At 37.4% G+C, this 17246-nt stretch overlaps 1 protein-coding gene across 1 annotated transcript in view; it reads left to right on the top strand.

Moving 5' to 3' along the window:
- The first annotated feature begins 6022 nt into the window (after window positions 1–6022).
- SMARCA5 (SNF2 related chromatin remodeling ATPase 5) overlaps window positions 6023–17246 on the top strand; it is a 33967-nt gene continuing 22743 nt past the window's right edge. Inside the window, exons 1-4 of the mRNA XM_074377934.1 lie at window positions 6023–6654; window positions 10047–10121; window positions 14436–14602; window positions 17145–17245. Coding sequence (XP_074234035.1) covers window positions 6478–6654; window positions 10047–10121; window positions 14436–14602; window positions 17145–17245 — 520 coding nt within the window. The 5' untranslated portion in view covers window positions 6023–6477. The remainder of the gene's footprint in view (window positions 6655–10046; window positions 10122–14435; window positions 14603–17144; window position 17246) is intronic.

Below are 17246 nucleotides of genomic sequence, written 5' to 3'. Positions count from 1 at the left end.
TTTTCCTTCTACCTTCCTAGGTTCTCTGGCTAGGGCCCTGTAAAATTAGACTGACAAAAGATTAGCAAGAGAAAACCAAATAATTTATTAACGTGTAGCACACATAATGGAGGAGAGACCTTAGTGAAGAGTAATTCAAAGCGGTGGTTAGAATTTGGGCTTCTATAGCATCTTAACAGAAGAACAATACATTTGTAGAAAAGCAACAAGAGAAAGGCAAAGGTTTTAGGCTTTCAAGGGCTGCAGGCTGTGGGAAGGTAAATAAATGGGGGAAACGAGCGGAGTAATGTTTGTGCAGGTCCACCAGAGTGCTGACTTTCTGTCTTCCTCATAGCTGTGAACACTCCATGGGAGAGGGGATGGCACTCCTCAGATTTCAGAGTTTCTGTTTTTAATCAAATCAGAGACGCTCCAGGAAGGCTTCTTTCTGCATCTGTTGATTCTCATTTGCCTCCAGTTCAAAATAATACCCACCAAAGTAGTATATTTTGGAGTGGCATATTCCAGTCTCCACCATGAAACTGATGCTCAGACACTCAGCTCTACGTATTGTCAGGTTCCTGTAGCCTCAGCTGCTGTCCCTCTGGACCCACCTCTCCAGCTGCCCCTCACCATCCCACCTTTATTACCCACCTGTCTCCAAAAAGTAAAAACAACTCACCCCGTGTTCTGCTTGGGACACACTTCTAGGCTGTCCCAGCAGGCAGTGGTACCAGGACAGGAATGTTCCCATGGGACATGGCACTCATCTAACAGGAGGCTATGGCTTGAGGGCTCCTTTTCAGCCTGGCTACAATTTCCTTAGAGCTGTGCTGAGAGCTGAAATTTTCCCTCTGCAGCCCCCATCTTTCCCCTTTTTACCTGTGTTAGCCCTGCATCTCTGAAAGTACTCCCTGCCTGCTCTGGCTGGCTTCCTTGCTTTATTCTTAATAGGCGTTTCCCCTAAATGTGTCTCTTGCAGTCTGATCCCGTCTTGGTGTTTTCTTCTGTGAGGACATGAACACAATGTGTAAATAAAATGCAAACCAGCTGGAAGATACAATTACAATCACAATTTCCACCTTAAAGTTCTGAGTGGGACTCAAAGTTGCATAAGAATTACCAGTTTCATAAAGGAAATGACAGTGTCGTGAAAAACAACTACTTCATGGAGAATTTAACTATAACTTTCTGTGAAAATAACTACTTCATGGAGAGTTTAACTGTAAGTCTAGAATTAAAATTTAGTCTTTTTCCAAATATCATGGTTCATCAATTCAAAGTACTGAAAGAATTGTAGAAGAAAAAAATTCAATGGTAAAAGAATTAAGATTTTTAAGGAGCAACAAAAATGACAAGCAGGAATGACTTACAAAGGTTACAAAGTCTTACAAAGTTCTCATTGTCCAGGTTCCTGTGTTTTAATTCATGGGTTCCCTTACAAAATAGTAAGTAAGTGGAAGCCTTCTTTGACTTCCATCCTTCGCTTTTATGTCTGAATGTGAGACTTAGAAAATCTCCACTTCCTTCCACTAGCTAGATCTGAAGTGGCCCATCTTCCTAGGACAAACACAAAAGTTGTGCTATTTTAAGAATGCAACTCAGTAGGTCTCCTGACCAGTAGCAGAGTCACAGGATATCCCCCCTTACGTGCCCTCTGGGGCATTTAATCTAGACAGAAGATAAATTCAACACTTGGCGAGGAGCGTCTATCTGGAGAGAAGCCAAAAACTGAAAAGAATTTTTTTAGAATTTATAAGATTCTAAGTTCCTATCTTCTTTCATGATGAGTTATTATAGAAAAATAACTGCATACCTTAAAAAGTAAGAGTCTAATTTTCAAATGGGTGAAATTAACCTCCAGCTCTCACAAAAATATACTTCAAGTACAATTTAGCTGAATGTATTTCCAATGCCACTGAGCTTAGACTTGACACCTTTGATGAAATTTAAAGTATGATTGAAAATTAAAAGGATTGTGGTGCTTGAATGGGAACATTTATAGATTTTTCTATAAAAAGTTTTATTTTCTGTTGCAATAAATAGACTGTAGACATTTGTGCTAGAGATGCCAGTCAATGTTTTGCATCCTCCACTCTCATCCTGGCTCTTGCTCAAAAGGTAGACCTAGGTTACTGTTCTCATAACTAGTGGCCCCGACTTACCAGTGTTAAGTATAATGCCAGCCTATGTTTTATTCTAGTTGGGAATGTTCTTCCTAAATGTATACTGGCTTATTGATCAAATAAGCTAGTATAAACTCCATTTAATTTTTAAGATTGTAAAACTTTGTGATTAACCAAATTGAGTTATTATTCTGATTTCCAATAGTAGTTACATTTTATAGTTTGTTAGATTGAAGACTATATTTAGGTAACTTAAAACCTAAGACTTATATTAATTCTCAGGTATTTATCAGATGCCTAAATCATTTCCAAGATATGACAATGAAACATTGGTTACTAAGCGTAATTTTCAGTTTATATGCTTTTGTTTTATATTTTAAATGCAAAAAAGAGGCTATTTCTTTGGATCTGTTAATGAATGTGCTTATTTTTGCCACTTTGAGAAGCCTTATAAAGGATGTGGATGGCTGTAGAATGTTGTGTTACATGTATTCATAAGCTTTGCTTGTCTGCTAAAAAGTCAATGTATATCATAAAATTCACAATTATTTACCCTATAGTTTTTTTGTGAAATAAAGGCTATTTTGGTTAAAAGTTACTATTAATATGAATGATTAAGACCATATATTTTGGAGCAATAGTTTCAGAGATACAACTACTCTGCACATGCTTTTGTTTTTCAAGGAAAATAGTTTTTTCCTAAATCAGCCATTCTCAGGGTTTTTGATCTACAAACTCCTCTGCACCACATAACCACCAGCAATGTGTGGGTGATTCGTTTTCTCTGTATCTTCACAGGCATTCAGTGTTGTCATTATTTTTTATTTAAGCCATTCTGTTAGGTATGAAATGATATCTCATTATAGTTTTAACCTGCATTTCTCTAAGGACTAATGCTTTTGAACATCTTTTGATGTGCTAATTTGCCTTCTGTATAACTTCTTCAGTGAAATGTCTCTTCATTTTTTTGTATGTATATATTTTTAATTGAAGTACAGCCAGTTTACAATGTTGTGTCAATTTCTGGTGTACAGCATAATGCTTCAGCCATACATGAACATGCATATATTTGTTTTCATATTGTCACCATAAGTTACTACAAGATATTAAATATAGTTCCCTGTGCTATACAGTATAAACTTGTTGTTTATCCATTTTATATATAGTATCTGCAAATTTCGAACTCCCAGTTTAGCCTTTCACACTCTCTTCCCCCATTCAAGGCCAGAATGTTGAGAGAGTCCTGTCTCTGGTATCTTTTGTCCTCTGGCAGCGTCTCTTTGTCCACTCTATTCAGCATAGCATGTACTGTTCTAGCACACTAAATCCAACAGAGAGAATGTTAGGTATAAACAATATGTACTGGCATATTTGAGACCTAACACTAACGTGGTTTTACATTGTAGTGTTCTGTATCTGGGAACATGGTTAAAGTGGTAATTCCTTCCAGTGTGTTCTTGACACTGTTCCCCTTATCCTCCTCCTTATTAAAAAGCCATTAGATTGCCCTTTCTCCAATGAGGCTCTGACCCTTAGGTTCATGTTCTTCAGGATTAGAATACCTAACACTTGAACGCAGTGCTCACTATATGTTAGGCATTGTATTAAACACCCTACATGTGCTATCTCATTTAATTCTTATGACATCATTATAAGAATATTATCCAAATATAAAATTGGGATAATAACAGAAAGATGAGAAAACTGATTTCAAAGAAGTTAGATAACTTGCCTGCATTCACACAATTACTAAGTTCTTGAGCCTGCACTAGGCTTGCCTGACTGTCCAGCTTACTCTCTTACCGCTACATTAATCCTATATTATGCCATCAATTCCAGAACTAGCTGTTAGTTGTAGCCTGTTAGTATTTGAAGAATAGGCCTTTGTCATTTGGCCATCATATAAGCACTGCTCTCTGCCTAACTCAGCTAATGTCCCCACAGCTCAGTTTCCAGGCATCCTGTCTTTTCTGTAGCTTGTCTGTCCTCTTCCTCTCCGCTTCTAGATCTTGCTCAAAATCTGTTTCTCTGTCCCTGTTGTTAGATTAGTGGATTCAGACATTCTGTTTCCTTTCCCTCCTTTCCTCTAAAATTTTCCCTACAAGATTCTCATACAGCTTTCATATGCTCATAAGACAGACTCACTCACAGTGTAAGTGCATATGTTAAAAAAGACAGTTGCCATTTTGGAGGCAATTTTATTTATTGTTTTTCTTGCTACTTATTGTTTTCTTTAAACTATTATCAGACTTAAGATTCATCCATTTATATATTCAGTATATTTTTAGGGTTTCCAAACCAGAACCCAAGTTATTTACCTATCATTATAGAGTGAAGAAATGTTCTGAATATTACATAAATGTTATATTTTTTCTACTTAACAATGTCAATATTGAATAAATATTTATTAATAAGTATTTACTGAGTGTCTATATGTCAGCAACCACCCTAGATAGTACCTTTTATCCTTCCACACAAGCTTTTTCGGGGACATAATTTTTTTAACATTGTTTTCTCAATATGATAATACCCAGGTTCATTTTAGAAAAATAAAAAATACAAACAAAAAAGAATTAAGAAATATACACCAACAACAATCACTTTCAATACTTTCAGGACTATCTTTCCAAAGTTTTATCTGTATTTTTGAACTGTTAAAAATTTTTTTCAGTTAACACTATATAATAAACATTATTCTACATTAATGGTTGTTAAAGGTCGATGAATTCTTTTTTTGGGTGTACGATAGTTTTAAAATCATATTTTCAATGTTGGACTCTTAATCTGTTGCTAGTTTTTTGTAATTACACGTGAAGAACATGATGAACATCCTTTAGGTACTTTTCATGTATCCATAGGCGGTTCCTTGTAGCCTCAGAAATAGTATTTCTAATGGGTTACGGGTCATTTTTCCAGCTCTCAAAGAATTATTACTCAATTGGTTAAAAGTCTGCGGGCTATGTATTCAAAGGCGATCCCTTCTGTTTGAAATTCAGCAAAATCCAGAGTTTGCACAAACCTTAACTCTTGCGAAGTGTCGCCTTTATTCAGTACATATTGATAGAAAGCTGGACATGGGGATACAAATATGAATAAAAGCCTGTGCAGGGCAGATAGCAATTTACTGCGGTAGGCAGATTTGATATCGAATAGAACACAATGTGCTTAAACTCAGTAGTAGATGATGCACGAGACCCTCAGGCTGTGTTGAAGAGAGCGTAAGGAAGTGTACAAACCAGTAGTGATTACCTGTAACATTTCTTACCGATAAAAGAATAATGTACAATTTTAAATTTATTTATTTGGTGGTTGAGGAAAAGATAACACATCGCCTCTCTTTCTTATCTATTAATTGCTCATGTTTCTCACTTACACGGTGTTGGGAACTGTTTGCTTACTTTCAGCATGTAAATTCAGAGGAAATATCATGTAATTCTGAACCGAAGAGAAAACATTTAGAAATGATTGATGTAACTAACATGCGATGTTGACAAAAAAAAATCACACTAACGGGCACTTTTCCTTAGACAACAAAACAGGGAGACGTCAACACCGTGGCGTCACGCCTATCAGCGGAGGCGGTAAAAGTGTTAAGGCCTGCACAGGCCTCCATGCTGCAGTAGGCGGCGCAAAACCCGGGCAAGTTTCTAAGGAACGCCGCCGATCGCTGCCATGCCAATAAGACGCGGCGGTCGAGGACTGCAAGCCGTTAAGAACGCCTGGAGCACGGCTCTCGCATCACGCCCGGGAGCCGACGCACAAGCCTACGTCTAAGAGTTCTCCCTCGAGGCCCCGCCCACTCCTCCCCCTAAAGCCCGCTGGGGACCTCGGAGGGGGCGTGGCCAAGGGCAGTGAGAGGGGAATGCGCATGCGCACTTGGTACCCAGTCATTTGGCCAACTATCAATCTCGCGAGTGTTGAAAGTCGGTGGCGTAGGTAGTAGACCTGGATGCGGGCGAGATAGATGGTATCTGCCAGAGGAAGAAGGCGAGGCCGCGAAGCCAGTTCCCGGACTCGGCCCCTTCTTCGCTTTCCTTTCGTTTCCCCCTAACCCTCCGCCCTCCTGTAAATCAGCCCGCCTTCCCTGACCTCTGTGACCCGGGTGGCCCCGCCCACTCTCGTCGACGTGATTCCCGCCGTGAGGTAAAGCGCTGGTCGAACCCGGAGCCCGGTGGAAGAGGGGGCCGAGGACGAGAGGGGGAGGCTGCTGGGCCTGGCTCCGGCTCGTCGCCGAGCGGCGGCGCAGGGGGCATTCGGGTGGTCCTCTCGCTCCTCCATCTGCTCATTGCGACGTAGCCACCCAGGCCTAGGCTTCCTCCTCACCCCTGCCGGCCCGGCCTCTGGCAGCAGCGGGTGACGCAGACGGAACATCATGTCGTCCGCCGCCGACCCTCCGCCACCCCCGCCTCCTGAGAGCGCGCCTTCCAAGCCCGCTGCCTCGGCCGCCTGCAGCGGGAGCAGCAACAGCAACAAAGGCAGCGCCGAGGGCGTCGCGGCCCAGGCGGCTCCCTCTGCGGCCGGCGCCGGCCCCGCGGACTCCGAGATGGAGGTGAGGGCGGCTTGTGGCGTGGGGAGAGGGCGGGATGGGGAGGAGGAACTGGTTCCCTGGCCCCTATGGTCGTGAACAGACGCAGAGCCGAACTTCACCCCTCTGCACCAAAGCTCGGCCTCAGACCCTCGGGATCCGAAATGATGCTCTCAGCCCCGCGCCCTTGTGCTTCACCTATCCAGGTGGATTCAGTTGGATCTCTGGCACTTCCCACTTACATGTTTGTCTCTTCAGCGAACCTTGCCAGATCCTCGAACGCTCTTATTAGACATACGTTCTTGATTACTTAGGCCGAGAGACGTGTACCCCCCCCCCTTTTTTCCCTAGCTAGGCTCCCATCATTCTCTCGCCCATCTCTGAATCTGGCTTTTAGATTCCACTCAACTTGGGGGAAGGGCGAGGGAGATGTCCCCCTAGGAACGAGGGTAGACCGGCGGGGTAGGGAAGGCATTTAAAAGCAGCACATCCGAGTACTTGGGCCTCCTTTTCTTCATCCCGGTCCTTGCGGGGGCGGTATCTGTTCTGGGCAGAAACAATGCCGAGAGCTGGATGGCCCGGGGCGCCGTGGGGATAAGCAGGGCGCAGCTGCTCCTGTGAAGGGAGAGGAGGCTCCTCCCAGGCACTGTTCCACGGGGAGGGAAGCGACCAAGGCAGCAGCAGCTGTCTTGAACCACCATCTAATTGGGGGCGGGGGGTGGGGGGGACCACGGATGGGTGGATGAATGAATTAGTGAGTCAGGGACGGTTGGTTGGTTTTCAGACCAGCTCAATTCCTCTTTGAGGGCCTTGGCCTTATTTTGAAAATTGGTACCGCTCGCTGCCGAGCCTGCTTGCCTGCTGGGCTGGGGTTAGCCGGCCAGGGGGTGGTGACAGTCCTGCGAGGGTGGAAAGATTGGGGAACTGCCAGGCGGGTCTCTTGGGTGCGCTCCAAGGAAGGCTTTGCGATGTCTGGGAACAAAGTGATTGCTTGCTCCTTCCAGATTTTATTCTTGGCCTTCGATCTGTTTTAAGATATTTTATAGTCGAAGTCCAAAGATTTCTGGGATTTTTCCATCCTTGGATAGACTGAGTGAAGGTAGTACTGCTCTAAAAATGAACGTTGATGCAGAATTAACACAGTAAGGAAATGGTAGCGCAGTTTCCCGTTGAAGCATTCGGCGTATAATAGTTTTATTTGGGTACCAACGGTCTAACTTAGGGTGAAGTAACATGTTACTAGTTTTTGTGAGAACTTTCAGGTGAGGGTAGGTTTTGATAGAGTAAGACATCTGATATTCTGTCGTTTTCATTGACGAGATTTGTTTCCGATTCACATCTACTTTTGCCTATTTTCTTTTCCTTAAGGTTTTAAATGGTTCTTTCCATTACTATGGTTAACTTGGATTCCTGCTTCCTGGTTTAAGTGGGTTTGAAAATCTGACGCTGAAAGCAATTGTATGTTAATACGCAATTCTCTGCAAATTTCTGTCCGTAGTTTTCCTCAGCTTCTCAAAAGGGGCTGTTACTCAAATTTTGAAGTAACCAAAGTTTCATTAGAGGTGTTACAGAAATACCAGAAAGCAGAATAATTTAAAGTCTAAATTAAGTATTTTGGTTTTCAGGTGCCATTTTCAAGTTGAAGTGGAATTAAAGTTTAATTATGAATAGTCAGGTTATAACAAGTAACAAATGAAGTTAGTGGTGTTTTGTTTTGTTTTGTTTTGCCAGATGAGGAAATTGAGTCTTCTGGTAAGCAGAACCTGTGATAGAACCCAGGTCTGGCTCTGAAGCTGACCCTTTTCCCACATATTTTGCCCTGTCATATTCTTAAAAAAAGATGTCTGACAATTTCATTTATTGACGAATGAGTTAGTTTTACCTTCTCAGTAGAGGAATATCGGTACTTTTACTTTTTATCAATCTTTTCACTGACTAGATTTTGGTTTTTTTCTTCACATTATAGTGTGACTTTGTTCTTTTCAAAGAAACGTACCTTACTTTAGTCTGTTCTCTTTTAACTGAATTCAGAAATCATTGAGGTTCCCTGGTTAAAAACTAGATTTGAGCACGCATATGTAATATATCTGACAGTCTGTTTCATAGTTGAAAAAAATTTTAATGCCCTTTTCTTGTTTGAAAGTAGAATTTAAGGTGGATTTTTCCAAAATCTTTTATTTTCTGACAAAGCCCATTTTCCTAGAAATATTAGCTAGCTTTTCTATGTATGAAGTTAATTTTTCCTTTTTGCTTGTGGTGCTGATAGGTCAGGGGAGCAATCTCATTTTTTGTTTATTACTGTGATCTTTTTGACATTGTGGATGGGGCCTGTCTTTCATTCATCCTCATCTCTCACTATTGACAAGACTGATAGGTAGGTACACTATATACCAGTAATCATAGGACTTCAAGAGTCCTGAAATCCAAACCTTTTTTTTTTTTAACTATGAAAGAAATAATGACTGCTGTTGGAAAGCACATCTTACTTTTTAAAGATGTATTTGATTTTTCATGGTATCTATCCCAGTACCATTTTGTAAAGTAGGCTAGGTAGATGGCTTTGTCGTTTTTTTACTTGTGGAGACCTGAGATTTTTGTGATGAGCTTTAAGTTCCACAGGTGCCTAAAGGTCTTAGCAGTGAAGTTAGACTTGAATTTGGGTCATTTGGCCTCTTAATTCATGTGCTATACCAGCCCCTTTCCCCCCACCTTTTTAATCACAGATAACTTTATTGTAGTATATATTGCCAAGCACAGATTTGAATATCATTGATGAAAATTACACTTTTACCAACAGTTCTTACATTGTTCTTTTAATGGATGAGTGGAACTTTGCAATGTAGTTGTTTTTTGTTGTTTGTGGCATTTTTGAATGTCAAGGTGAATAAATTTGCAAGAATAACACATTTATTACCAACTAGAGAATTAGATTGTAGTTAAAGGTCATTCAATTTAGGCTGCATGGTGAATTTTTTAATATTCCAGAAGATGGGAATCAGGGTGACTAAGGCCACTTTCCAGGTGTACATTTGTATAGTAGTGCAGTAGACACTGCAATTTTATGATTAAAATGGAATGTATTTTCTTCATATTTTATACTATTTAATTTGGCTTATAATTTTTGATTAGGAAAAGAAACCGAATTGCTGAAAGTAATTTTGTTCTAGGATGATGTAGATAATAATCTTGTGTTTCAATCTTGGCAATAGCCACACAGTTTACATATTGGGCTTAAATAAATTATCATCTGGTATTTTTCATCAAGGTTTCCTATCAGGTTAAATGACAGCCATTTAAGTATTTAGGAAATTTGAGACAGAAGTGTATTACTTAGAATGTGTTTTGACAGAAATCAGTCTAATAATGATGTGTCAAGTATTCTTGAAGAACAATCCTTGGTTTTTCCCTCCTACCAGGAAGTATTTGATGATGCGTCTCCTGGAAAGCAAAAAGAAATCCAAGAACCAGATCCTACCTATGAAGAAAAAATGGTATGTTCTAGGTAAATGAATAGAGTCTTATAATAACCTTTTAAGTGTACCAAAATAAAGGCACAGATACCCAGTTTAAATATGTGTAACATGGGGTACTATGACTTTTGTATCTTACTTATTTGACTATGTAAAGCAAATATGGAAATACTACATGAATTCATGTATTAATGTCAATATACGGATTATGTTAAAACCCCCTTTAATTTAAGATTTAGCATTGAGATGATTTAAAGACCAGAGAAGTAATTATTCTAAATGTGTTTATTCTGGTCTGTCTAGCATTCTACTCTACTGGTTACATAGAGAATAATATATGCTCTTTGCCTACATCCTGCTTATAATATGGGTGAGATCCTTACAGAAGAGAATATGAATGTTATATTGAAATCCTTGAAGACCCAGCTCACATTTCATATCCTCTTAGAAAACTTTTTTTTAACAATGAGTTAACTAGTATCTACAAAGAGCTTTAAATTTTAATTCAATAATACTAACGGTGAATGCTTACTATGTATTGGGCCCTTGTTCTTTGTGCTTTATATGGATTAAACTCATTTGTTTTGAAATCTTAAAAAGTTAAAATAGCATATGTAATAATAATACCACTGCACAACACAGTATGCTCCTTAATAGTGGGAACAGTGTCTTGAGCTTTCTGTCTTTAGCACCCAGAACAATATCTGGCACATGTTTCACTTTCCCTTTGTTCTTTGGCTTTCTCTTCAGTGTCAGTAAATATTTTTTATTCTCTTAAGTAGATTCAAAAATCCTAAAAATATATGTATTTTACATGTGCACATGCATATATGTAAACACATATAATGTGCAAAATACATATAGCAGTGTGTAAAATAAATGATATATTCTGTATGATTTCTGTTACATTTTATATATGTGTGTATCTGTAACTGTCCTATCTCCTTTCTTTGCTGTCAAAATTTGTTTAAATAAAAAGATGTATTTTCCAGCTCTGCTTTTTCCATTCATTCCTTTAAACCCATCACAGTTTAGATTCTGTCATTTACACTGCACTAGTGATTCTAAGTGCCAGTTCTTTAACTTTATTTTAGTTTCATTCTCCTTGATCTCACTTGTGTTTGACATTATTGATCACTCCACAAAATTTTTACTTGCCGTAAGAGACTTTTCCCCTTGATGATATCCATGTCATTTCTGCTTGATTGTTCCTTTGTCCTTCTTCATTACATTCTGAGCATTTGTTTTTGGACCTTGTCACTGGTTTTCATCTGCCATCTTTAAACTGAATACTTCTGAACATTTATCTGTAGCCCAGGTGCCTCCATCCGTTTTCATTTGCTTTTGGACATTTCAGTCCCTTTGGTACCTCTTATTTAGGAATATCCAAAACTGAATTCACTATCTCTACCCCACACTTCTACTTAGTGTTCTCTCAATGAATAAAAGTTTCTCTTAATAGATACCAAACTGTATATGACAGTACCTCATAGGATTAGTAGTCTTGGCAAATTTAACCTCATAAATATTTCTCTTATCTTTTCTCCATCACTCTAGTTCAGTATTCTTCTGTTGCATGAATTATTTTGTTGGCATCTTTATTTGGCTCCTTTCTTATATCTCGTCTTCCAAATCTTTTCATGTTATTGCAGAGTACATTTATGACACAAATCTGATTATATAATGGAGATTTTCAATAGTTCTTTACAATTTTTTTCAGGTGCCCTTTATTGCAATTTTTTCCTCACTTCCTACAGGTTTTTCACTCTCAGTTTTAATTTCCTTTTTCAACATAAGCAGTTTTCTTGTAAGCAATCTCCTTATCATCTGCTAGTTTCTAATTGTAGGTAATTCTTGATGTGTACTCTTCGTTCTTGAACCCAAGAAGCTGAGTACTGCTTGAGAAAACTGAAATAATAGTGCTGATTGGTACAGGAATACATGTATGGTTTTTACTCTCTTGGGCTTTCAGTATTTATTGCTCAACAGTTCCATTCAGCCATTCTAAAATTTTGCTGCTCTAAGTATTCTACTCCTTTTCTGCCACACCCTCATTTACAGTCTTCCTCCACAAAGAATTGCAGGCCCATCACCAATGTATTTCCTCTACATTTCCAAACACGTATGGCTTCTGCTTTCCTGATCATCTCCTTATGTCTCAGAGAAAAGCTTTTTCCAAAGCTGTTGATTTTAATCTTCCATTTGATTTTGATTTCTTTCAGGTTCCTGATCTTACTTTATTGTGTTCTGCTTTTTAGGAAGCAGTTTTTCTCCTTACACCTCTTGTCTTTAAGCTTTTAAGTCATTTTTTATTTTAACCTCATTTTTTCAAGCTAAAAGGTCTTTGCCTGTTACTCCCCCTTACCCTTTGCTATAATTCTAAAAGCTTATTCTGTAAATGTTGTTCTGAACGCCTTGGTTCTTTGCAGCTAGTTTGTAACCCCATCACTGCATGAATGAATGAGAGGATTTTGGAAATTATGGACTCTTCTGTTGAACCCTAGTGAAGTTTATACTTAGTTCTTTAAATTCTCAAAGTTTACCTTGTAGAAGATAACAAAGATCTTGGATATTTTTGATCTGAGATCATGAACCATACTTTGAAAAAATACTTTAAGACATCTAGAGCCATTAAAGGGTTTTGAGCATCAGAGAGGTATGATAAGGTCTAAGAATTGGGGGGACCCCTCCCTTCTCAGTTTGAAACATCACCTCTGTTAGGATTTTCCTGATCGTCCTAGTTAAAATTTAAATGCTACTCCCACTTCCCATCTTTTTCTTACTCTGCCTTATTTTGCTTATGAGTATTTATCATCTTCTGACACTTTAACATAATTTACCTATTATCTTTAATTTCAGTATTGGACTGTAATGAAAACTTCATGAAGAAACAAAGTCTTCTTTATAAAGAAACCTTTTCTGGTAGACACAAAAATATTTGTTGAATTGAAGAGAATATTGATTTGAAAATGTTTTGAAAGATGTGAAGAATACATACATATTCAGTGATTTGAATATTGTAGAAAAACTTTTACTTTAAAATATCTAGACTCTGACCTATCTGAATTTATTTTCAGAGCTTATTTATCTTGATTCCAAATGTAATTACAAATAATGGAATAGCCTTTGAAGCCCCAACATCTTCTTGTTGCCCGTTCTTGGCTTTTCTTTTATTATATATGTGTTAAGAAAGGAAACTGCAAAACACATATACATGTATGTATCTTGGTTCAGTATTTTAAAACTGATCTGAAGCTTGTCATCTGTAGGACCATTACTAGGGAGAAGCATGTTGACAGCCTGTTGTTAATTGTATGGATTGGGCTACATTTGTGACCTAATGAAACACTGTCACCATGTGCCTTCCTGATAGCAAATTGGGCTTCAGTTTTTACAATGGTGTGATTTTTACAAATTACATTTTTCTTTAAAAAACACATAGCTTTTGCAATATTATTTTTGACTGCCTCGTGTTTACTTTGCTAGATAAGATGTTTTGTAATTAATTCTAAAACTGACATTTTAAACATTTTTAGGGAATGAAATGTTGAGTAACTAGTTTCTGTTTATTGAGCTTTTGTCTTGTTTCTCCTTTTTTTAACCAAACTATTATTAGTGTGTCCATAAGTCTGTTACATAAAGGCTCTAGATATCCATTTTCGTTTATTTTTATGAAAACTTGATTTCAAGCATCTTAAATTGTTTTTGGTTTAAATTCTTCCAAACTCATTCAAAGCAGCAAATGTTAGATATGAAAGTAAGAGTGGTATTAAGACCTGCATTGGGTAAATGACTATTTCATGAACTTAATAGATGTTTTTCAAGTGGGATACCATTTTAAAATTTGACACAGCCCAACTGATAAATGACCAATGGATTTCCCCCCTTCTGAATAAATTCACTTGTATTGCTCAGTGTCTTGATTTTTTTGATATTTTTTCGTCAACCAAATTGAAGTATAATTGACACACGATAGTTTTAAGTTTGTAATTCAATGAGTTTTGGTAGATATATACAGTCATTTAACGATCTTCAGTCAGTATGTAACAGTTCTGTCATCCGCAAACCTTTGCTCCTGCTCTCATCCCCTTGCCACTTCAGATCCGTTTTCTGAAAAATCACTACTTAGAATTTCATATCAGTCAGATCCTGTAGTATATATAGTCTTTTAAGTTTGGCTTCTTTCACTTAGTGTAGTGCTTCTGAAACTCATCTATCAATCAGTATCAGTAGTTCCTTTTTATTGTTGAGTTTGTTATATGGAGGCATGTTGAAACTTTGATTTCTCAAGTTGTATTACTATTCTGATAAACTGTATTTTAAAATTTTTTGCAGCAAACTGACCGGGCAAATAGGTTTGAGTATTTATTAAAGCAGACAGAGTTGTTTGCACATTTCATTCAGCCTGCTGCTCAGAAGACTCCAACCTCACCTTTGAAGATGAAACCAGGGCGCCCACGAATAAAAAAGGATGAGAAACAGAACTTACTATCAGTTGGCGAGTGAGTAATAGTCAATACTTAATAGTTGAGCCAAATTTATTTTTGATAATCTTCATTACAAGCATAAAACCACTTCATTAAAAAAAATTATTTTAGTGCTGTTATTTGGCCCCAGTTGGCTTGGCAGAATGTAACCATACATATATAAATAAATAAAAATATGCATAATGCTTTAATTTTATATGAACTGAGTAGGGAATTCAGATGTTATCCACTCCTTGGAGTGGAAACAACTGCAGAGGTTAGGTGGCCTGTTTAACATCACCTAGAAGGAGTTAGAATAATCCGAGTTTGAATTTAGATTTGACTTGGAGCTAGTCTCCTAAACCACATACACACGTTGAGGGTATTGCTTTTATCTGAAGTCTGTACTGGTGTGGATGTTGCGATCATTTATACCACAGCTGTTTGTTTAAATTTTTTGTTATATACTTAGTTGGCTTTATATATATCAAAGTATCAGGTTATATGCCATCATTATATGTTGTTTCAAAGTGTGTAAAGTCTTATATGTTGAATTTATAAATTATTTTTTAGAATTTGTGCTGGTTGTATAACTAAGATGTTTAGGTAACAATAATTAATAAATTTAGGGCAATCTTGGCTCCATGGAATGGCTAATTCCCAAAGTGAAAAATGAAATGTGACCAGTAATTAAAATATGCATGGTTCTCTAAAAGAGGAAATTGCAAACTGTTATCAACACTGTTAAATTTACTACATGATATACAGAAACATGGAGGTATGAGCTCTGTCTCTAAGGGATTGTCATCAAAAAGCATTTTACCTTAATTTTACTTGGAATATGCTACTGTACTAATGTATCTTACTGCTTATTTATTGTGTGTAACCAAAGTGCTTTTGTTTTAATATGTATGAAACTTTTCATAAGAGAACTTTGCACTTCATATGTATTTAAATTGTTCTGACTTGAGAAGTTTGCAGCTATTTAAGTAGCATCAGTCTCATGCTCCAGAAATGCGAACTAGTATAATAGATTTTGTTATGGGGTAGTCAATATAATGTTATGAAAAGAAACACTTCTATTAAGATCCTATAAAATAAAGATACTGTGTAGCAAATACATAAAAAATTGTTCAGTTTGATCTTACTGGTGTTATTGAAAAAAAGGAGTCTTGGGTTAACAGATTTCTTCTCTAACCTTCAGACCATCTTAAATAGAAAGTTAGCTTAAGCAAAGTAATTAGGGTGTTTGTACTGCCCTGTCCTTTGGTATAAGGATGTGGATGATCTCTTTTCCCTTTACCTCATCTAGTTAAATTGAGTGATGCTTCCCTTTGAAGTAATAAAGCATATTCCATCTTTTATCTTCAGTTTTAACAGCCACAATAATCAGCTATCTTGCTATTGTGAAGATTTTATTTAAAAAAACAACAACAAAGTTCTCTCAGTTTATGGAGACTAACTTGGGGTTGGGTAGATCTTTGCACAAAATTTCACAGGGTTGGAAGACAGAGAAGCACAAAAAATAACACTTAAACTAAGACGTTCTCATTAGAAGCACATAAAACAGGCAAGAATATCTTTGCATTTTTATTGCCTTGTCCTGCATTTCTGAGGAATGTTTCTCTGTCTGGGAAGGCTGGTTATCTTTTTCCACCAACCATGTAGTTTTCATAGAAATAAAGTAATAAATTAGATTTAGAGGTCACAAGAGTAGAATAATCTACTGTTTTGTAATTTAAATGAAAATATTTGTTGAAAGTATGAAGGTATAATTGGAAACTCGAGAATTGGGGAGTAGGTAGTTTTATTAACTTGAGTCCTTTAGAGATTAAGAAATCTGGCAATGTAACTTCAGAAAATTAGTTTTTAAGCAGGTGTATCTGACTCTTAGGATGTAGAATTTCGGCATGTGTATTTAAGAAGCTTTGAGTAATTCTGATGAATCTCTGGTTAAGAGTCATTACTTAAGCCCTGAGTCTCTTATTTCTGCATATTTTGGAGATTTTGATGAAAGTTGTAGTTTTTAAAATGTGATTTCTGAAACTGTTTTGAGGTGGGAACCAAAATACTTAAAAAGTAACTTTAAAATGCAAATTATGAGGTTTTTCTGACTGCATAGTTCCTTAAAATTAAAATTATCACATTTAAGTTTATCAGATTAACCTAAGATACTGTTGTTTGTTTTAAGTAAAGGTATATTTATTTACAGAGGTACATAGGCTGTTTCAGAACGCAAGAGAAAGGCCCCAGGGTGTAGGGGTTGAGTGCTCAGGTTAAAGTAAAAGTAGATACACACTCCATAGACAGAGTGTGGGCCATCTCCGAAGACGAGGGAGCAAGAGAGGAGGCCTATTCTGTTTAAATATGTATATTTTAGAAAACCATGTAAAGCATTTCAGGTTAAATTTTACTAGTAATTTCTACTATTTTTTTTAAGTCTTAATTTATGTGCCTGTTAAAAAAAAATCCTTGAATCATCTTGGTCAGCCTTTTGACTATTAATATTGAAATAGTAGCTGGTAGTTAAAATTAAAGGCAAAACTCAAATCACTTGATTTTATTTTAAACTTGACAGCTATCGACACCGAAGAACAGAGCAAGAGGAGGATGAAGAATTATTAACAGAAAGCTCCAAAGCAACCAATGTTTGCACTCGATTTGAGGACTCTCCCTCATG

The sequence above is a fragment of the Camelus bactrianus genome, chromosome 2, assembly GCF_048773025.1.
Source record: "Camelus bactrianus isolate YW-2024 breed Bactrian camel chromosome 2, ASM4877302v1, whole genome shotgun sequence".
Classification (NCBI taxonomy): Eukaryota; Metazoa; Chordata; class Mammalia; order Artiodactyla; family Camelidae; genus Camelus; species Camelus bactrianus.
Note: the sequence above shows the minus strand (reverse complement) of the source record. Positions and strands in the feature narration are given on the sequence as shown.